This window comes from Bos indicus x Bos taurus, chromosome 20 (genome assembly GCF_003369695.1).
Source record: "Bos indicus x Bos taurus breed Angus x Brahman F1 hybrid chromosome 20, Bos_hybrid_MaternalHap_v2.0, whole genome shotgun sequence".
NCBI classification, from domain to species: domain Eukaryota; kingdom Metazoa; phylum Chordata; class Mammalia; order Artiodactyla; family Bovidae; genus Bos; species Bos indicus x Bos taurus.
In genome coordinates, this window is record NC_040095.1 from 16,891,302 (window position 1) to 16,914,748 (window position 23,447).

Genomic DNA, 23,447 nt, shown 5'->3' on the forward strand with positions numbered 1-23,447 from the left:
TATAGATCTTCAATGCATAGAGTCAAGGACATAATGAGATACCAGCAAAGGAGACCAAGAAGTTGCCAGAGACTTTCTCCAAAGCCTTTGCTCTGTCCACCCAGCTAAGCTGCCTCTGAGTGTAGCCGCTGAAAAATCTCTACATTTCCTAATTTAGCCAGAGAGCTGAGTCCAATGATTTTTTTAGGTCCTTTACTATGCTCAGCTTTTAGAAAGATGTAAGTGAAAAAAGCACAGGCATTTGTTTTTTGAAATCAATGAGGTACTACCAGATATAAGGTTATAAGAGTGGTAAAAAATTGTCAGAAAAAAAAAAAGAAAAATCCAAAGAATAAAGTTCTAAAAGTCAAGTTAAGAAGGTATTTCAAGGATGAGAGAATGAGTCAGCTGTGTCAAATGCTGTTAACAGATCAAGTAAAATAAAAGCAACACCTGAATGTGAAAGTGGGAGTAAGAGTTACCATTTTTTCAGGTGAGAAAAATAACAGTCCAACATGTTGATGGAAATAACTCAGTACAAAAGAAAATATTGATGATACAGCACAAAGAACTGATGAAGTAGTAATTTTGGGCAAGTAAATGGAGATAAGATCTAGTACACAAGCGTAGGAAAGAGCTTATCCATGGCAAAGAAGGAAGGAAGATTTACAGGTGCAGGTACTGGTACTTGGGTAGATGGTAGGTTTGTAAAAGTTCTTTCCTGATTGCTTGTATTTCTCAGTGGTGAAATGGCAAGCGAGGTCATCTGCTCAGAATGTGGTAAGTAAATAAACACTAAGGATTTTATGACAAATCAGCTAGGAAAGAATGAATGGGCTAGAGATATGATTGCTTATTCAAAGGGAAGTAATCGTAAATTTAAACTGTGACCAGTTAGCATAATTATGATTTTTTCCCCTCCAGTCATTTTCAAACAATCTAGAAGGGGAAGGAGATTTAAAGCATATATAAGGGAATAATTTGAGGTTCTGTTAATCAAAAGAGGGGACAAGGGGGTTTAAGTTAGACATATAAGGGAGTGTTCATAAGAAAGTTAAGTGAGGACATGAGGGAAAGATAGGAACAATAAAAAAGTAGTAGGATTATAAATGCTGTGGGGTCAAAAGATCAGTTGAGTCACGATATGAGAAGGAGTATGCTGGAAAGACAGAAAGGTGACTAAAAACTGGGATGCTTGAAACTGAGATTATGGAGATGTCAGGAATGTGATGACCTAAGGCGAAGGGCAAGATCACTAGAAGGAAGGAAGGGGAGAGGAAGGGAGGGGAACCGAGGAGATGGGAGAGAACGAGAAAACAAGCTCAAAGAACCAAGAGGAGAGGGTACTAGAAAGATCATCTGTATATGAATGACGCAATTACCAAATACTATGATAGGAAGAGCACAGGAGAGAGTAACAGGAGCAAAAACCTTCAAGGAATTAGGGAAGTTGGCAATGTCTCAAGTTTCTATCTCGGAAAACCAGGTATATGGTGCTTCCATCAACCAATTTAGTGAAGTATTAGTCACTCAGTCATGTCCAACTCTTTGTGACCCCAGACTGTAGCCCACCAGGCTCCTCTTGTCCATGGAATTCTCCAGGCAAGAATATTGGAGTGGGTTAGCCACTGCCTTCTTCAGGGGAATCTTCCTGACCCAGGCATTGAACCTGGGTCTCCCTCATTGCAGGCAGTCTTTACCGTCTGAACCACCAAGGAATCAATATAAGGAATACAGAAAATACAGAAATCTGGAGATAAAGGCAATGGATTCCATTTTTGACCACTTTAATTAGAAATATCAGAGGAAGTCCATATGGTAATATTTGGAAGTTGGATCTGAAACTAAAGAGAAAGATTAGGTTTAAGGGGGCATTTTTAAAAAGTTTTTATTTAAAAAATTTAAATCTATTACGAAAATTTGTTATTGTTCAGTTGCTAAATCATGTCCAACTCTTTGAGACCCCATGGACCGTAGCATGCCAGGTTCCTCTGTCCATGGAATTTTCCAGACAAGAATACTGGAGTGGGTAGCCATTTCCTTATCCAGTGGATCATAGCAGATCAGGAAGCCATCTCTCCTGCACTGGCAGGTGGATTCTTTACCACTGAGTCACCAGGGAAGCCATTATGAAAATCACAAACATACAGATACCATTCATTCAGTTCCATTAATTTTACCAAATGGCCAATTCTATTGCCATTCCTCCCACCACCAATTTTGAAGCAAATCCCAGATATCATATCAATTTATCTATATTTACTTCAGTATATATGGAGATATAATTTATGGGGTTTTCACATTCTCTTTTTAAAAGGAAATTCCTTCTTATGAATTTACTTTTTCTCTCCTCCCAGATGATTTAGTACAGCTAAAAGGGTTTTAAATAAATCGAACTACATGCCATTGATCTGTTTAAAAATAATATTAAGGATATGATCATGAGAGAAACCAAACCAAAATAAATCACCTTTACCACAGTTCAAGTTTAAACTCTACTTCCCACTCTATGCTTGATTTTGTGCTTACTAAGGTTACGCTAAACGCTAGACATACTATATCACATATGCATATCTACACATATTATAGCAATCTTTCAACTCTGGTAACAAACACAGCTGACTTCACAATTAGGATTCCAATATGTCAAAAAACCTTATTCATCTCATATCAAAAAAACTGCAGTGTACTTGCTGACAATGCTAAATTAATCTGCTCTCTGTTAAAAGACCAAGAATGAGTGTTAGGATCAAAGCAGAACATACGTAAATATTCCAGGTGATACAGGGCAAGAAAAGGACTACAGAAGTAAGAGGACACACAAGTGGATCACATTTTGATTTAGGCAACGGCTTCTTAGACATAACAAAAGCAGAGCAACAAAAGACAGACAGACTGGACTTCATCAAAATTCAAAACTGTTGCGCTTCAAAGGATACTAATCAAGAAAGAGAAAAGACAACCCATGCAATGGGTGAAGTATCTGCAAAGCACATATGTGGGAAGAAAACACTATCTAGAATATTTACACAACTTTTACAACTCAACAATAAAAAGATAAATAACCTAATTTTTTAAGTGGGCAAAGGATTTGAAGAGATTTCTCCAAAGAAGATACACAAGTTTTGGCAAAGATGTGGAGAAACTGGAACCCTCAATTATTATTGGTTAGAGTGTAAAACGGAAAATATGGAAAACAGCATGGCAGTTCCTCTAAATGTTAAACATTAGTTTACATGATTCAGCAATTCCACTTATAGGTATAAATATATATACCCCAAAAAACTAAAAATATTATGTCCACACAATAACTTGTAGGTAAATGCTACTCACAATAGCAAAAAAAAAAAAAAAGCAATTCAAATATCAATTGATGATTGAATAAGTAAAATGAATTATTATTTAGACACAGATAAGAATAAAGTGCCGAAACATACTATAACATGGATAAACTCTGAGCATGGATTATGCTAAGTCAAAGAAGTTAGACATTAAAGGTTGCATATTGAACGATTCTACCTATATGTAGGCTCTTCCTTGGTGGCTCAGATGGTAAAGAATCTCCCTGCAATGCAGGAAACCCAGGTTCGATCAACGGGTCAGGAAGATACACTGGAGGAAGGAATGGCTACCCACTCCAATATTCTTGCCTGGAGAATTCCATGAACAAGAGGAGCCTGGCAGGCTACGGTCCATAGGGTCACAGAGACGGATGTGACTAATAGTTTTACTTTTTGGGGCTACCTTGGTGGCTTAGATGGTAAAGAATTTGCCTGTAACGCAGGAGACCCAGGTTCAATCCCCTGGAGAATGGTTCCCTACTCTAGTATTCTTGCCTGGAGAATTCCAGGGACAGAGGATACTGGTGGGCTACATACAGTCCATGGGGTTGCAAAGAATTGCACACGACTAAGCAACTAACACTAACACACCTATATGTAATGTCCAGAACAGGCAAATCCATAAAGACAGAAAGCTGATTAATGGATGTTGGGGGCTGAAGTGAAGGAGAATGCAGTGACCACTAATGGACTACTAAAGGGGTATAGGTTTCTTTTCTGGGGTGATACAAATGTTCTGAAATCAGACAGTGGTAACAGTCACACAACTTTGGAATATACTTAAAATCACTGAACTGTACACTTTTAAATGGCAAATTTTCCCCCTTTACCTGGAAGTTTACTTTTTTCCCTTTTATTTACAGAGATATAATTGACATATAACATTATATTAGTTTCAGGTGTACAACATAATGATCTGTGTCTACTGGGATATGATAACAATAAGTTGACATCCATCACCACACACAGCTACAATTTTTTTCTGGTGATGAGAACAGTCTTAGCAATTTTCAAATACACAATAAAATTTTAACTAGTCACCATATTGCATATTATATCCTATAATTTACTTATTTAATAATTGGAAGTTTGTACCTTTTGATACCCTTCTCCCATTTTCCTAACCCTCAAACCCCTCTACCTCTCACTTTAAACAACTATCAATCTATTTCAGGCACATGAGTTAAATTTTTTGTTTTCCCATTTCATATATAGGTGAGATTATATGGTATTTGTCTTTCTCTTTCTTACTTCACTTCACGTAATGCCCTCAAAGACTATCCATGCTGTTGCAAAAGTTAAGATTTTTCTTTTTTACAGCTGAATATTCCATTGCATATATGAAGACACACACACACCGCCCCCGCCCCTTGTATCTGCTTTATCCACCCATCCACTGATGGACACTTAAGTCAAATTCATGCACTGGCTATTATAAATACTGTTGCAATGAACATGGAAAAGGCAGATATTTTTCCGAGACAGAACTTTGTTTCCACTAAATACCCAGAAAAAGAATTGCTGCATTATATGGTAGTTTTATTTTTAATTTTTTGAGGGACCTCCATAATGTTTTTCATAGTGGCCACACCAATTTTGTTGTTGTTCAGTTGCTCAGTCGTGTCTGACTCCTTGTGATCCCATGGATTGCAGCACGTCAGATTTCCCTGTCCTTTACCATCTCCTGAGCTTGCTCAAACTCATGTCCATCAAGTCAGTGATGCCATCCAACCTCTTGTCCTCTGTCAGCCCCTTCTCCTCCTGCCTTCAATCCTTCCCAGCATCAGGGTCTTTCCCAATAAGTCGGCTCTTCACATCAGGTGGCCAAAGCACTGGAGCTTCAGTTTCAGCATCCTGAATATTCAGGACTGATTTCCTGTAGGATTGGTTTGCTTTCCTTGCAGTCCAGGGGACTCTCTTCTCCAACACCACAGATCAAAAACAACAATTCTTCGGCATTCACCTTCTTTGTGGTTCAACTCTCACATCTATACATGACTACTGGAAAAACCATAGCTTTGACTAGACAGACCTTTGTCTGCAAAGTAATGTTTCTGCTTTTTAATACGCTGTCTATAGATCTGTCATAGCTTTTTCCCAAGGAGCAAGCATCTCTAATTGCATGGCTGCAGTCACCACCTGCAGTGATTTTGGAGCCCAAGAAAATAATGTCTCTCACTCTTTCCATTGTTTCCCCATCTATTTGCCATAAAGTGATGGGACCAGATGTCATGATCAAGTTTTTTGAATGTTGAGTTTTAAGCCAGCCTTTTCACTCTCCTCTTTCACCATCATTAAGAGGCTCTTTAGTTCCTCTTCACTTTCTGCCACTAAGAGTAGTGTCATCTGCATATCTGAAGTTATTGATATTTCTCCTGGCAATCTTGATTCCAGCTGGTGTTTCCTCCAGCTCAGCATTTTGCATGATGTACTCTGCATATAAGTTAAATAAGAAGGGTGACACCATACAGCTATGATGTACTCCTTTCCCAATGTAGAACCAGTCCGTTGTTCCATGTCCTATTCTAACTGCTGCTTCTGGACCTGCATACAGGTTTCTCAGAAGGCAGGAAAGTGGTCTAGTATACCCACCTCTTTAAGAATTTTCCAGTTTGTTGTGATCCACAGAGTTAAAGGCTGTAGCGTAGTCAATGAAGGAGATGTTTTTCTGGAATTCTCTTGCTTTTTCTATGATACAACAGATGTTGGCAATTTGATCTCTGGTTCCTCTGCCTTTTCTAAATCCAGCTTGAACTTCTGGGAGTCCTCGGTTCACATACTGTTGAAGACTAGCTTGGAAAATTTTGAGCCTTACTTTGCTAGCATGCAAAATGAGTGCAATTGTGCGATAGTCTGCACACTCTTTGGCATTGCCCTTCTTTGGGATCGGAATGAAAACAGACCTTTTCCAGTCCTGTGGCCACTGCTGAGTTTTCCAAATTTGCTGGCATAGTGAATGCAGCACTTTAACAGCATCATCTTTCAGGATTTGGAACAGCAAGTCTGGTAAGTCTCTTGTGGAGTCACTGCTCCTTTCTCCCGGGTCACGAAGCACACAAGGTTTTGTTGTGCCCTCTAAGAGTCAATTTCCCCAGTCCTATGGAAGTTCTGTAATCAAATCCCACTGGCCTCCGAAGGCAAATTCCCTGGGGGTTCTCAGTCCCTTTGTAGGATCCCCAGGTTGGGAAATCTGTTGTGGGTCCTAGAACTTTTGCAATAATGCGAGAACTTCTTTGGTATAATTATCATCCAGTTTGTGGGTCGTCTGCTCAACAGCTTTATAGTGGAGCTAATGATGACCTCCTCCAAGAGGACTTCACGCCATAGGCCATGCCACCCAGGTCTGCTGCAGCCAGAGCCCCTGTCCTCGCGGTAGGTCACTGCTGACCGGTGCCTCCGCAGGAGACACTTCAAACACTCAAAGGCAGGTCTGGTTCAGTATCCGGTGGAGGTCACTGCTCCTTTCCCTGGGTCCTGGTGTGCACAAGGCTTTGTTTGCACCCTCCAAGCGTCTCTGGTGGGTCTAAGATTTGACTTTAAACACAATTCCCATAGTCAATTTTATAACATTTTAATTACCTCAAAAGGATACCCTTTTATCCTCAAAACAGTACCCTTTTATCCTTAGCTATTACCTCCCCATTCCTCCAATAATCACTAATAATCATAAGCAATCACTAGTCTTTTTGTCTCTATAGAGATTAAGTTAATTGATTCTGGTGGAATCAGACAATTTACTTAAGTGAGTTAACCAAGTACAAACTGATAGAAATATAGGCAAATAATTCATTAGTATAATCTATTTAACTGTGCTCAGAGTTTGAAAAATCCCAATTCTTTAGTAAGGCTGTTCAAGTTTATTGGGTTAAAAACAATAATGTCCATTTTTCAAATTTTTTAATTAAAAAAATCACTTTCTGCTCATAATCAGACACAATACACGAAATCTTATTTTTTTATACTAGCTTTCACAACACAATAACTTGAGTGTTTTTCATTATATGTCCAGATCTCATAAACACTACCTGTTACCTTCTATGGGCCATTTAACTTCAGAAAAAAACATTCTCTAGGCCCAGTATGAATTCCATGATCCAAGCTAGCAAAGCTCAAAAATATATTTTTGTATCCTGTATGGACAGGGGTATGAGGAAACAGGCACGCTTGCAAACAAGAAGGTAAATTCACATACTCTTTATGAAAGCAAACTGGCAAGATCTGTCAACTTTTAAAACATACAATTTTCTGCCCCAGCGATCATCCATCCTTTTAGGACTTTATCTTACAGATATAATCATGCATGTAAAAAATGACGTAAGTTCAAGGTTATTCACTATTGTACTAGCTGTACAATAGCTACAGAATGGGCATAACCTTTAATGGCATATTAAATCACTAATAAAATACAGCTATGAAAAAGAATAAGTGAGGTAAGTCAGAGGAAGACAAACATCACATGCTATTGCTTATAGGAATCTAAAAAAAAACTGATACAAATGAACTTATTTACAAAAAAGAAACAGACTCAGAGAAGGAACTTATGGTTACCATGGAGGAAAGGGGGGACAGTGCAGAATGGGAGTCTGGGATTGACATGTACGCACTACTATATTTAAAACAGATAACCAACAAGGACCTACTGGATAGCACAGGGAACTCTGCTTACTTAATATTCTGTAATAATCTAAATGGAGAAAGAATCTGAAAAAGAATAATACACTTGTAATGAACACAACTATACTCCAATATAAAATAAAAATTAAAAAAAGAAAAATAATTGTTATTTACATACTCAAAGGTTCTCCAAGAGATTGTTATTATTAAATGAAAATAAAATCACGAAGCAGGGCTTCCCTGGTGGTCCAATGGTTAAGGATCCACTCACCAATGCAGGGGACAAAGGTCCAATCCCTGCTCCAGGAAGATCCCACCTGCTGCGAGGCAACTAAGCCCATGTGCCGTAATTACTGAGCCAGCGCTCTGGAGCCCGTGAGAGCCACAGCTATCAAATCCACTCGCTGCAACTGCTGAAGCCCACTTTCCCTAGAGCCTGTGCTCTACAAGAGAAGCCACTGCAGTGAGAAGCCTATGCACTACAACTTGCCCCAACCAGAGAAAAGCCTATGCAGCAATGAAGGCCCAGCACAACCAAAATTAAGTAAATAAATTTTTTAAAACAGCAATGACATTTGGGACTTCACTAGCGGTCCAATGGATAAGACTCCAAACTCCCAATGCAGGGGACCGAGGTTTAATCCCTGCTCAGGGAACTAAGATCCTACATATTGCAACTAAGCCTGTGCGCTGTACTGAGTCTAGAGAACCCCTCTCACCCCACCTAGAGAAGCCTTCCGAGCAACAAAGAGGCTGTGTGCTGCAATGAAGACCTAGCACAGCCAAATGAATAGATAAGAAAAGCAATGACACGTACTGAGTTAAGTCATATTCTTAATACCTGGAGGATGAACACAAATCGACTCTTATCAGAATGTGAAAATCTGAATAGACATAGTGACAGAATAGCACAGATAGTTATTCCTTTAATTAGCAAATAGATCATTTATTAAGTATATAGAGGTCCTGTGCTAGGCACTGTGGATATGACAAAACTGGAGTATGACCAGAGACAAGAGAACACGTAAGACTGTCCTGATTGTTCTGACAGAGTAAACAGGTGGATTCAGAGAACATAAAGCAGGGGACCCATCCCAGTCTAGGAATCAAAGAAGGGTGAAATGTTTAACAGAGACAAAAAGGAGCAACAGCAGTTAGATACGTTAGGTACAAATTCTAAGAGTTCAGTGTGTCTGGAGTGCCTCAGGTCAGTGGCAAGGAATGACAGTGGAGAGGAAGGCAGACGGTTCAGCGTATACAGTAACCTATGTTACAGACCTGGGCTTTACCCGAAGTGTAATTGAGATAGAGGAAGTTATTTAAAAGTTTTAAGTAGGTGATCACGTTTGAAAGGTCATCCTGAAAGAGTAACCAAACCATAGGTAGAGAGACTTTAGGGTTATGAATTTGTGGCAGATGAGACATAATGCTAGCCTGACCAAAGTATAGTACAGGGTTGGGGAAAAAAGTGTATGGACTGAAGAAGCACTTAAGCAGTTAAATCAAGAGAACCTGATGATAGGATAGGAGGTTAAGGGAGAACGAGGAGTCAAGAAAGATAGCTAGGTTTCTGACTGGGGCAACAGGGTGAATGAAAGTGATAAGAGATACTGAACAAACAGATCTGGGGAACAGGTAATAGGTTCAATTTTGGACATGCTGGATTTGTGGTATTTATGAGCTATCCAAGTGGAAATAATCAGTAACACATTAGACATACAAATAGTACAGGTCTTCAGCTAGTCTGAGGTGAAGAGGAGCGTTAAGTTCACCCAGAGAGAATATTGTGCAAGTACTGCAGTGTTAGGACCAAGCCCTGAAGAACACCAACAGTTAGAAACTGGAGAGTGAAAGATGCATCTTCGTAAATTAAGAAGGAAAGGTATGAGGGGTAGGAAGAAAATAAGTTTTATTTACTTTTACTTTAGTTAAGAAATGGCTCTTAATTAAACCCATGTGGCGGATTCATTTCGATATTTGGCAAAACTAATACAATATTGTAAAGTTTAAAAATAAAATTAAAAAAAAAATACGACAAAAAAAAAAAAAATTAAACCCAACAGAGCAGGGAGGGTTTTTAGTTTTACACCAAGAATTTTTCAATTGCACTATAGTTGATTTACAATATTGTGTTAGTTTCAGGTGTACAGCAAAGTGATTCAGTTATACACATTCTTTTTCAGATTCTTTTCCATTTTTAGGTTATTATAAGACACTGAATATAGTTTCCTGTGTTATACAGCAAATCCTTGTTGTTTATCTATTTTATATATAGTGGCATGTATCTGTTAATCCCATACTCCTAATTTATCTCTCCCCTAACTTCCTCTTTGGTAACAAGTTTTTTCTATGTCTGTGAGTCTGTTTCTGTCCTATAAATAAGTTCATTTGTATTATTTTTTAAAGTCCACATATAGTGATATAACATGTCTTTCTCTGTCTGACTTACTTCGCTTAGTGTGATAATTTCCTTCTTTTTGGCCAAACCTCATGGCTTGTGTGATCTTAGTTCCCTGACCAGAGATTGAACTGGACCACTGTACTGGAAATACCAAGTCCTAACCACTGGATCGCCAGGAATTCCCCAGTATGGTAGTTTCTAGGTTCATCCAAGTTGCTGCAAGTGGCAATATTTCATTCTTTTTTTATGGCTGAGTAATATTCTTTTTGTGCATGCACACACACACACATCTTTAACCATTCACCTGTTGATGGACACTTATCCACATCTTGACTATTATAAAGTGCTGCTATGAACATTGGGGTGCATCTACCTTTTTGAATTAGTTTTCATCTTTTCTGGACATACGCACAGGAATGAGATTTTTAGTTTGTTTTTTTTTAATGAAGTATGTGCTAAGTTGCTTCAGTTGTGTCCGACTCTTTGCAACCCCATGGACTGTAGCCCATCAGGCTCCTCTACCCATGGAATTTTCCAGGCAAGAATACTGGAGTATGTTATCATACCCTGCTCCACGGGATCTTCACAACCCAGGGATGAAACCTGTGTCTCTTGTGTCTCCCGCAGTGGCAGGCGGATTCCTCAATATTAGCACCACCTGGGAAGCCATAAAGTGGACGTGAAGTCACTCAGTCGTGTCCAACTCTTTGCAACCCATGGACTGTAGCCTCCCAGGCTCCTCTGTCCATGGGATTTCCCAGGCAAGAGTACTGGAGTGGGGTGCCATTTCTGCTACTTTATGTATGACCTTGGACAAGTCAATTTCCTCACTACAGAAAAATAAGCAAGTTTTGACCGATAGCAGTATTTCATTAGAGAGCTGTCTGTGCTTAAATTTTAAGACTTACTTCATTAATCAGGGTTTCAAATTTGTTCCAATTTCCTAAGAACCATTTAGGTAAATCACTATACCCATTTCTCTTTAGGCTGTCCATAGTAAACTTCAGGCTTAAAAATACCATGTTCCTCACCTTCCAAAATGCAATGGTATTTACACTCCCAACTAAGCTTTCATGCTATGCTATGCTATGCTATGCTAAGTCACTTCAGTCGTGTCCGACTCTGTGTGACCCCACAGATGGCAGCACACCAGGCTCCCCCGTCCCTGGGATTCTCCAGGCAAGAACACTGGAGTGGGGTGCCATTTCCTTCTCCAATGCATGAAAGTGAAAAGAGAAAGTGAAGTCGCTCAGTCGAGTCTGACTCCTATCAACCCCATGGACTGCAGCCCACCAGGCTCCTCCATCCATGGGATTTTCCAGGTAAGTGTACTGGAGTGGGGTGCCACTGCCTTCTCCGAAGCTTTCATAGGATGACACATAATTAGATTTCATATGCATATCTTAAGAACACGAATTACCTAAAGTTTAACTAGAACAGGTAAACTCTTATTTAAACTAGACCTTGGCCAATTTCAAGGAAGAAGCTTCTAGTACACTACTTGGACATTTGTTATAGTATTTGAATTATAACTCAAAATGTCTGTGGGCCAAAGTAAAGAGATGGAGCTGAAGCTGGTAAGCATTATCTGAATCCTCTCATTGCACTACAGCTCACTTAAAAATTCTGTCAGCAAACCCCAAGTCTCTCATATTGGCCAACAGACTAAAGATAACAAAAAATGAAGAGCAAAAACAACCCTATTGGGTTCTTATTCTTAAAATGTATAAACCCTTGTCATTCATCACCCCTAAAGCTTGCATCCACCTCCCTCCTTTAAAAGCAGTTTTAAGAGCAGTAGTTTTCGAAACTGGGCAGAAGGTACAGAAATCTTCCATATATCCTTTGTCCGCACATACGCATAGCCTCCTATATAATGTCAACATCCCACACTGCGAACACTTGTTACAATCAATGAACGTACACCGGCACATCATTACTATTCAAAGTACATATTTTACACTAGAGTTCACTTTTGGTATCGTATCTTCTTTGAGTTTTGACAAATTTACAACATGTAACCACCATTTCAAAATCATAAGGAATAATTTCACTGCCCCAAAAATCCACTGGGTTCTGTCTACTCATCCTTTGCTTTGTTGTTGTTCAGTTGCTGAGTTGTGTCCAACTCTCTGCCACCCCACGTACTGCAGCACACCGGGATTCCCTGTCCATCACTGTCTCCACTGAGTCACTGATGCCACCCAACCATCTCATCCTCTGTTGCCCCCTTCTCCTCATGCCCTCAATCTTTCCCAGCATCAGGGTCTCTTCCAGTGAGTCAGCTCTTTGCAGCAGGTGGCCAAAGTATTGGAACTTCAGCCTCAGCATCAGTCCTTCCAATGAATATTCAGGGTTGATTTCCTTTAGGATTGACTGGTTTGATTTTGCTGTCCAAGGGACTCTCAGGAGTCTTCTCCAGCATCACAATTCGAAAGCATCAATTCTTCGGCACTCATCCTTCTTGACGGTCCAACTTTGACATCCATACACGACTACTGAAAAACCGATTTTTAACTCCTAAACTGCAAATAGTAGCTAAGAGATTCTAAATGCTGAAATGACATTCAGAATCTTGAGGATGAAAAGGGAAGGCAAAAGTCAGGGCAGAAAAAAATAGGCCAAAAATAAGAGCAAAGGAAAAGTAAAGGAGAGCAGCTGCATTTTAAGAATCAAAACACTCCACCCCTTAAAGAGCCAAAGCCAGATCCTTTAAGTACGGTTTTTCCTTTCCATTCCCTTCTAGGAATTCTAAGAGGGTCTTGGCTAATACACTATAACTGAGTCTTAAGTAGGCAAAGCAGTGATAGCTTAAGTAAATTCCTGATCTCCATATAAACATTTACTGGAAGTGACTCAAACCTTAGACCCACTCACTTTTAAAACACTAGTGGCAAAACTATGAACACTCGAGCTGGATGCTCTCTGATAGCACACTGTACACTGGCTCTACAGTTCTCTATGCTGTATTCATGAATAGGATTAGCTTGATTAAACAGACTGAAGAGATTTTATAACCCACACTCAGACTTTTCAAACGCTAAGTCCATTCTTTTCAACACATCTGCCCTTTATTCGGCACAAGTGATATATGCATACAGCATCAACTCTTTTTACAGTATTCTGTATCTCATCTGTTTCTTAATCATTGCCTACCCTCCTCGACTGATGCAATCTTAGCCTTGCTAGTTCCATTTTCAGTACTTCTCCCCCTCTAATCTATCACTAATCACTAGCTGCCTATTACTGCTCTTAGGAGATTAAGACCTACAGTAGTTTCCAAGTGTCCTAGCAGTTAATTCCAAGATGCATTACCTTACCTTCGTTGCCAAGTCTTTAATAAGGTGCCCCAGATTACTCCTCCTTTTTCCTCTCCTCATCTATCACCTTCTCATTGTTCAGCAGTTCAGTTGCTAAGTCACGTCCGACTCTTTGTGACCCGCATGGACTGTAGCTTGCCAGGCTCCTCTGTCCATTGTGATTCCCAGGCAAGTATACTGGAGTGGGCTGCCATTTCCTTCTCCAGGGGATCTTCTCGGACCAGGGATCGAACCCATGTCTCCTGCATTGGCAGGCTGATTCTTTACCACTGAGCCACCGGGGAAGCCCTGCTATGCCAGGTTTAAATGCCCTTTACCTGACAGTCCTCCACTTCCAACTCACATGTGGTGCCATGTGCCTGGAATCCCTCATTCCCCCCAAGACAGTCTACTGGTCATCTTCCATCATTTTAACTTCACTTGCCATGAGGTCTTGTCAGATCACTGTTAGAAAATGCTACTTTTTCTAACATAATGGATCATAACTCTGGGTGTATACTAGAATCATCAATGTGCATAAAGCTGTTTCACCAGTGTAGTTGTCTTAAATACTGAGGCCCTGGCTTCATATCAGACCAATTAAAACAGAATCTCTGGGCAAAGTACCCAGATACTGGTGGTGACAGGTGGGGAGTTGTTTATATTTGGTTGTTTTTTCCAAAGCCCTACATGTGATTTTAATAAGCAATCAGGGCCATGAACCACTACATTAACTCTACCCAGGCTAGAAACAGAACTCCCGTAACATTTATGCTCCCTAAACATATCCACATCCCTAAAATACACTTACTACATAGCCTTGACCAACGCATATAATGTGAATATCTAAAATAGTCCATCATGAGGCTTAGGCACTTTACAGTAGTTTATACACTCAAGTGTAGGGTTTCACTTTTGTAAAATGGGGAGGATACTGTATACATTATAGGGATGTCACAAAAGTCAAATAAGATACTGGATATTATACACTTAGCAAAACAAAAGAATTATAAAAGGCACAAACGTTAAACCCCTTCAGATATCAAGAATAACACATGGATTCACTTTTTAAGAAACAACACTTAAGTGGCAGTATGGAAGACATAGCTATCTGGATGAGGCTGAGTAGGGAGCTCCTGGCCAAGAGCTCTAATCAAAGGGTCATTCATAGTATAAACACTGGACAAATTTTTACCGCAAGAATGTCCCATCCTGATCCAAACTTTCCTTTAAAAAAATCCTATTTAGGTGAAATCTGGTTAAAATTAATGCCAAAAACCAATTAAAAAAAAAACCTGGAGACAAAGTCTTCGAAAGTAAGTAAAACACAGCCCTGGGACATGGCTGATTCTTACAGGCCCTTGGCCACATCATGTGAGGAGGCTGTTCTCACACAGAAGAACCGGCAGCTGGCTCTATCTGCTTCCGTGGTCCCTGTGTTTACAAGCATCCCAACATAGGATATCCAGAGAGGAACCTGCTGCCAGGGACTGGTCTGCCAGAAATTTAAAATGGAATAAACTTCACTCCTTTAGGCATCAAAACAAAGATTAAAAGGTATAAAGTAAAAATTTCAGACGTCCGTGTTCCTTGTCGCTCGCCGCAGCGCCTGGCGCCCGGGAAGAGGTGGTTGTGAGGGAAACCTGCTCTCGGCTAAAAAAAAAAAAAAAAAATTTCAAATGAATATTAGAGAACAGAAAATAGGCTAAGAATAACAATGCCAATTTCAACTGACTGACAAGGGCTACCAGGACTGGTGGTGCTGTATTTTAAGAAGAATTCTGAGAGTGAATATACCGGTTCATCAGGGAAGCATGCCATGTGAGATAATGGATACTGTAATGGGCAGAGGATGCAAAAGGGACAGCATCCTGGATGACAGATATTTTCCATTCAGAAGGCTCATAACTTAGAGAGTATAATCTAAGAATCTGTATCGGAAAAGGTAAGTGGCAATGATGTACACACAGAATAGCACAGTTCTATCAGAACTCATCATACTACGTAAAAATCACTTATTTGTTTCTGAGGGCAGGAACTTCAACACCTATCAGAATGCCTTATATGCAACTATGAACAAAGGCATATTTCGGGCTTCCCTGATGGGTCAGTGGTAAAGAAATTGCCTGCCAATGCAGGAAACACGGGTTTGCTCCCTGATTCAGGAAGCTCCCACACGCCACAGAACAACTAAGCTAGCGTGCCACAACTACTGAGCCTGGGCTCCAGAGCCCGTGAGTTCCAACGACTGAGCCCACCTGCTGCACTACTGAAGTCCTCGTGCCCTAGAGCCTGTGCTCCGCAACGAGAGAATCACCACTAGAGTCGCTCCCATTGGCCACATCTAGCAGCAACGAAGACCCAGCACAGCCAAAAATAAATAAAGTATTTAAAGGTATATTTAATTAACTCTGTAATAAGGAAACAAAGAATTATGAGATCACATTATTTTGTGATATGGCATAATCACTTAAGGTCTATACACAAAAATACTCTCACACTCTAGTAAAAGCCCATTTGAACAGCAAGCTGATTGCAGTAGGTACGGAGAAAAATACGCAATACTCCAAATGGGAAAGGCCAGTACTAGATTTAGAAGCACAACTTTTAGAAGGGACACTCCTCCCCTCATTTTAATCTTGAGTGTGCATGTGCTCAGTTGCTCAGTCATGTCTGAGTGCCCCATGGACTGTAGCCAGCCAGGCTCCTCTGTCCACGGAATTTTCTAGGCAATACTGGAGTGGGTTGCCATTTTCTCCTCCACAGGATCTTCCCAACACAGGGATCAAACCCACGTCTCTTACATCTCCTGCATTAGCAGGGGGATTCTTTACCACTAGTGCCACTTGGGAAGCCTTTACCCTTGGGAGATAGTAGCAAAAAGTTAAATGAAAGGTTAACCAACGATGAAACGATACTCCATTTCAGTTTGTGTAAGCTTTCACTAGACATATCCCATGATCAGCAATTTGTATTTAGTTCTCATACACACAGTATATGTCACAGCATCCACTATGTGTAATTAAGTACTTAAATGCTTAATATGGTGAGGTTCTAACATCTATTTTCACTTAGACACTATAACAATATTAGTACTATTTTAATTACAAGAGTTAGTGTGTGACAGAAGGGCAACCCTCCTATATTTGCTCCACAACTGGACCACAAGAGTGAAAAACTAGTTTTACCCAGGATTTAAAAACTGTATCTATTCTCAAGCTCAAAACTACAACCTCAAAACAAACACCTTAAAAGATTACTTCAAGTTACAGGACAGAGGTGTTAAAAGCAAAGTGGGTGGTTAATTCTAAGAATTAAGCTTTGCAAAAGATAAGTGTAATATTAATGACAAGTATTATTTGTGACTGGAAAGAATGGGTCTGGATGATCTCTCAAGGGAATCTTGGTCTGGATTTTCCATACTTGTACCTTCTTCCTACAAGTATGGAAATGAGCTTAATTGGCTCTTTGCTATTTTCTCCAGATATTTTAAAAAATTATCACGCATTAACAACAAATAGCCTTTCCCCACAGTTGGAAAATTTTTGTCACAAAATTCATGTGACTAGGCAAAGAATATAGATTTCTTTCTGTGGTAGTTCTGGAAGCAACAAGTGACAGACTATTGAAAAGGGGCTTTAAAACCTTAGATTCAAGAATCTTAACATTTATAGTTAATACAATATGACAAATCAATTTGATCTCACTAGTTGGGCAAATTTAAGCAACATTACTAATTGTAGGTTATCTAAAGCTAAAGAGGCTTTTATATCTCAAAAAATAAAAAGTGATTAACTTCATACTATCATCAGCAAACATTTGCCAGCATCTAAAGTGAGCTGGGAGCAAAAGGACTCAGGTTTTGGTCCAAGTCAAGCCTCTTTATTAACCATATGATCTTGCCAAGTTCTCCAACCTCAGATTCTTCACCTATAAAGCAATGAATCTGCCACCCAATTACCCTACTTACCTCACAGGGTTTCTAGGAGGATCCAGGTAGATAACCTATTTGAAAAATTATGAAGACCTAAAATATATAACCAACATCACGCTGATCACCATGTAAAAAGAAATCATTAATCCACAATTCTGCTTTATTGACTATGCCAATGCCTTTGACTGTGTGGATCACAACAAACTGTGAAAAATTCTTAAAGAGATGGGAACACCAGACCACCTGACCTGCCTCCTGAGAAATCTGTATGCAGGTCAAGAAGCAACAGTTAGAACTGGACATGGAACAACAGACTGGTCCCAAACAGGGAAAGCAGTACATCAAGGCTGTATATTGTCACCCTGCTTATTTAACTTATTACATTATGTGAAATGCCAGGCTGGATGAAGCACAAGCTGGAATCAAGACTGCCAGGAGAAATCACAATAACCTCAGATATGCAGATGACACCACCCTTATGACAAAAAGCGAAGAACTAAAGAGCCTCTTGATGAAAGTGAAGAGGAGAGTGAGAAAGTTGGCTTAAAACTCAACATTCAGAAAACCAAGATCATGGCATCTGGTCCCATTACTTCATGGCAAATAGATGGGGAAACAATGGATACAGTGAGAGACTTTATTTTGGGGGGCTCCAAAATCATTGTAGATGGTGACTGCAGCCATGAAATTAAAAGATCCTTGCTCCTTGGAAGGAAAGCTATGATCAATCTAGAGAGCATATTAAAAAGCAGAGACATTACTTTGCCAACAAAGATCTGTCTAGTCAAAGCTATGGTTTTTTCAGTAGTCATGTATGGATATAAGAGTTGGACATAAGGAAAGCTGAACACCAAAGAATTGATGCTTTTGAACTGTGGTGTTGGAGAAGACTCTTGAGAGCCCCTTGGACTGCAAGGAGATCCAACCAGTCCATCCTAAAGGAAATCAGTCCTGAATATTCACTGGAAGGACTGGTGCTGAAGCTGAAACTCCAATACTTTGGCTACCTGATGTGAAGAACTGACTCACTAAAAGACCCTGATGCTGGGAAAGATTGAAGGCAGAAGAAGGGAACAACAGAGGATAAGACGGTTGGATGGCATCACCGACTTGATGGACATGAGTTTGAGTAAGCTCCAGGAGTTGGTGATGGATGGGGAAGCCTGGCGTACTGGAGTCCACTGGGTCGCAAAGAGTCAGACATGCCTGAGCGACTGAATTGACCTGAACTGAATCCACAATTCCCTCCATTCCACTCACTCCATAATCAAAATCACATAACTGTACCAAAAGGAACTATACTGCTATGTGGTTCATTGTTATTAACTAAATTCACAGTCCATTCTCTAAAAGCCTGTCTAATGACAGGGAAAAGTAAATGAGCAGAAGAATAAATGTGGCAAAACAGGTAGTGAATTAGGTTACTAAAATCTTTTCTAAGATGGCCTGCCCTAAACTCCAAGATTCCTGATGGGTCCTTTGAAATCTTTCCTCTGGATTTCAGATGCTTAATTAAAGCACTCTTTTCACTGTTTAATTAAGAAACAGATGTATTTTTTCCTCTCACAATTTTTGAGTTTTGTGACCTAGTAAACATACCACAACACTTTTTACCGGATCATTCCAACTGGGCTCTCTAACGCTGCTCTCCAATGGCTTTCCCATGAGTGAGAAGCAATTTCCGACTTCTCAACTGGAATAGAGAATTCTTCCTTTCCTGTCACAGTTGATAGTTTGGTTTCTAGGCTACATTAAGCCAGGCTCTTGGCTTCCACTGTATGAATCTAGACAAGTCACTTACAGTGACTTGGGACTCAGTTTCCACACCTTTAAAAAATGAGAACTTGATTATCTCCAAGGATCTGTCTGGTTGAAATAGTGCATGAGTCTCTTCAGATCACATTTATCAATTACGTGACTAAGACACCTCGAAGAGTAATTCCATCGTGGCTGCAGCTTCCAAATATGCAAAACATTTCTCATCATTCCCCCAGCCTCCAAAGGATAGTCAAAGCTACTGTAGAACAAACAAGAAATAATTTAACAGTACAGTTTTGTGTGTGTGAGGTCTCCTAATGAAGACTACCTAGCTACACAACAGTTAAGATTGCAGTTTTTAGAGTCATTAGATTCAAAAAGAAACTGAATCAGAAAGATAATAGAAAGACACATGCAAGAAAACAAACATTGAGTGTTCATTTCCACAAACCAGTCCAATCTCATGCCAGGTTATTTCCTATGGGTAGGAATAATCTTAGGAGTCCAAGCCTAACCTCTGTCACTTTTAATCTTAGAATACCAAAACAGTCAGTAAGCCTTGCTAGATCACTCAATTTCAATGAACACTGGGAATCTTGAACTAAGAGGCCTGAATGAGGCAGTAGGGTGGGGGTGGGGAGCAGAATAAAGAAGCAGCAGCACAGGATAAGCATAGATGGAACTGTTTTCCTTCCAGGTAAGATTTTGTCGTAATGATTAATCAAAACAACATTAGAAAACTAAGTCCAATAATGAGTGATTCACTCAAAAACTATATGCAACGAACTCATCGAGGAGCAGATGAATTCTGGGAATTTAAAATCCTGTAATGCCCAGGCTGTGGCTGAAGTGGGAGTGGGCAGTCTGCCATCCATCAATAGCATTCTCCATACCACCCCTTCTCTGGTGCAGTCTGAAAACATAATATTAAGAAAAATGTACCCAAACATTAATACTTGAGGAAATATGCTGTCTCATGAGTCTCCTAATGACTTAGGAATCCAGTGACTGACTGGCCATCCAGTTTTAGTAATCAGTGAAAACATACTGGGAATTAGTTTTGAGCAGGGTGTTCAAAGATACTAACAAGTCCACATTAATTACCTAGAAATTTTTTTTTTTATATATGAGCATCGCGGATGGGAGAAGCATGCTCAGAAACAAGGACAAGGATCACCACTTAGCAAGCATGCAGAGAAACATCAAAATCACCAGTGAACAGCAGTCTAGAACACCCCTCTTCACTCATGTGGTTTCCTCTGTCTCAGGCATTACGTTAGTGCTCATCCAACTACAAAGTTTATTTGTTACAAAGATCACTAGTGTTTTATCCAAATAGACAGACCATAGAAATGGGCGGAAACAAAACAGCTTCTTTAAAGTGAAAAAGGGAAGGCTTTCGGTGAGTCTCCCAGACATCAATTTCTACTGTGAAACACCACTACCCAATGCAAATGATCATTTCCTTAAGTTCTCTGCTTATCTGTTACCTTCAACTCGACTATGCACCTGAGGAGCATAAATACATACATGACTGTAAGTTAAGATGAAATACACTGTAATGATTTCCATTATTTCTCCAGGGCAAACTGCTTTGAAATATGATTTTAGGTTACTAGCACTTATGTAAGAACACAAAGCTCTTAGATGTCTGGGTTTCTGGTATAGGCAGAAGATGAAGGCAGAAAGAGTACTAAATATAGTACTAAATAAAGAATATCCTAGAATCCCCCCAAAAACCAAAACTGTCTGCAGTCTGACACATTTAAAAAGATGTTAGCCTAGAAAACATAAAATTAACCAAACCTTTCAAGTATCATGATACTTTTTCTGATAAATTCTATAGTTAAACCTACAATCACAGTTAAAAGTCTTAGAATGTAAAGAACTCACACATTTTATTGCTTCTCCCCCAAATTTTAAATAATATATATAAACCCTACTTTTACTAGTATACAGTGAACCTGCATTTACCTAAAAATGAAATTACAGTAACAGCACAGCCTAAGGAAAGCAATGAAAAAATATTAAGAAACCCCAACCAAAGTAAGAGACATCTCTTCCCCGCTAGTGTTATGGGTAACTTCTAAAGCTCAATGTGTTATAATTTATCTTTTCACATACTGCATAATAATGTTGACACAAATTATGTCAGATATAAGGAAAGGGAAAAAAATCATTAGCTGCACAGGGTCTTCCAATATATGTTATCACAGATAAACAAGGCAGTCAATCTAAGCTTCACATAACTTGATCAGAGGCTGTAGATGAGACGGCGACAGTTACCATTGACTAGGCTAAACGATAATAAGCCATAACCTAAAGGCACAGGATTAGATACACCGCACGCCTCTCGGTATTACACACCTCTACTTCGTTCAATGTTTGGACTGAAACATAATTTTACCCGCCTCCATGCGTTTTCTCCTTTACAATATAAATTACTTCCAATCCTGGCTGGCTAGGGGCGTAAAACATTTTCCCCAAGAGAAACCTATTGAAAGAGACACAAGCCTAGGGCTTTTTCTCTCTTTATAATTTTAATTAGGCATGTGCCTCCACCTCGTCTTACACTTTTCTCTCGGTTACCTCTCAGGAGGGTGTGAGAATATCAACATCCGGTCGTCCACCCCCACCCTCTCAGGAGTGCCTCGCACAGACAAGGATCATCCTGCTCCTTCCCTTTCAGTCTCATCACCTTTGAGAAGCTTATCGAATACTTCTTCCCTTCGCTCCCCCACCCTTATTCATGGCTGAGCACCACAGGCTCCCCATCCTTCTTCCAAGGAAGGGACTGGCAAAAAAGAAAGAGGCATGCTCGAGAAATGAAAGATGAAGAAACCTGACAACCAAACAGCTTAAACCAATGGGGTTGGCCTTTCTCTCCCACCTTGGCCTCGGACCAGTAGTCGGTTCCCTAAATGCTGAAATCTCTGGTCTTCACGCTCTCCCCACCCCCCATCCCCTCAGAGATGAGGCCGGAAAATGAAAAGGCCGGGGTGAGCCGCGAGGCTGGGTCAATCCTATCGGAGCCTGCCGTCCCCGGGCGGGGGTCCCCGGGGAGGATGGAGATCGCGGGGGAGGAGCGGGGGGCCCCCCGACCCGGGACCCTCCGGCGCACCCACCCGAAGACAACCGGAGACCCCGGGGCCCTTCCCCGTCGGCCTCCCCCCGGCCCAGGCCCCCGCAGGGCCCCTCCCCGGTTCGGCACTGCAGCGGCACCCGGGGCGGACCCCAAGCTGGCCTCACTCGCACACACGCCACACACAAAAGCGCCGCGGCCGCCGCCTTCCCGCCCCCACAGCCCGGCGGAGCAATCAATGAGGCGGCCGGCGCCCGCGTCTCCGCCGCGCACAGCCGACAGCCGGGCCGGACGGCAGGGGCGGCGGCGAGGCTCACCATCGCTCCGCTTGATCTCCACGTAAATCCCGATCTGGATCTTGCCGAAGTTGGCCGTTGCCATCACCTCATCTGGAGCAGCGGCGGCGGGCCGAGGGAGGGGGACCGGAGGGCGGAAAAGGCGGGGAGGGGGCGGGGTAGGTGTGGGAGGGGGAGCGGTTGCCCGCGGCCGCGCCGGCCCGGGCGACAGCGTGAACGCGAGCCGGGGCCGCGAGGAGCAGCGGCGGGCTGGCAGGCAGAGGCCCCGGGCCTGCAGGCCGGCGGGAGGACGCGCACGCCGGGGCGTCGGGGTGAAGCGAGGGCCGGGGCGGTGCGGCGGCGCGGGGGAGAGTGGGAGGGCTCGCGCCGCCCGCCCAAGAGCCGACGCTGGGGAGGCGGGGCGCCCCGCGCCTGCGCAGAGCGTGCCTCCCGCGTCTTTTCCTGGTCGGCCCGCCTTGCTCCGCTGCCTGGAGGCGGCCCCGCCCAGCTCCGCGGCTGGGCGGGCGGCGGCCGAGGCTAGGCCGGCGGAGGGAGCGGAGCGCGCGCGGCAAGGCCCCCAGGGAGCCTGCGTCTAGTTTGATTTCGGCGCGCGGCCTGGAAGAGGCGGGAATCTGCGCTTCCAAGAATTTGCATTGTTGCTGGAATGGATTAAGCTCCCTGCGGTTTCTGGGCTTTCCAGCTGGAGCGCGAGGCTGGGGGATGTGCATTTAGGGGTCGGCCATTGACAGCATGGGTTCAGTGTC

The 23,447-nt window shown here is 41.5% G+C and overlaps 1 protein-coding gene across 4 annotated transcripts in view; it reads right to left on the reverse strand.

Annotated features, from left to right (window-relative positions):
• Positions 1-23,160, reverse strand: part of KIF2A (kinesin family member 2A) — a 71,668-nt gene extending 48,508 nt beyond the window's left edge. The window contains exon 1 of one of the 4 annotated variants that reach the window (XM_027520443.1): positions 22,726-23,116. In XM_027520443.1, the coding sequence (XP_027376244.1) occupies positions 22,726-22,789 (64 nt within the window). In that variant the 5' untranslated portion in view covers positions 22,790-23,116. Of the gene's footprint in view, positions 1-22,725 lie in introns of all 4 variants that reach the window. The other 3 variants (XM_027520444.1, XM_027520446.1, XM_027520447.1) reach the window with 3 other exon arrangements.
• Positions 23,161-23,447: the final 287 nt, after the last annotated feature.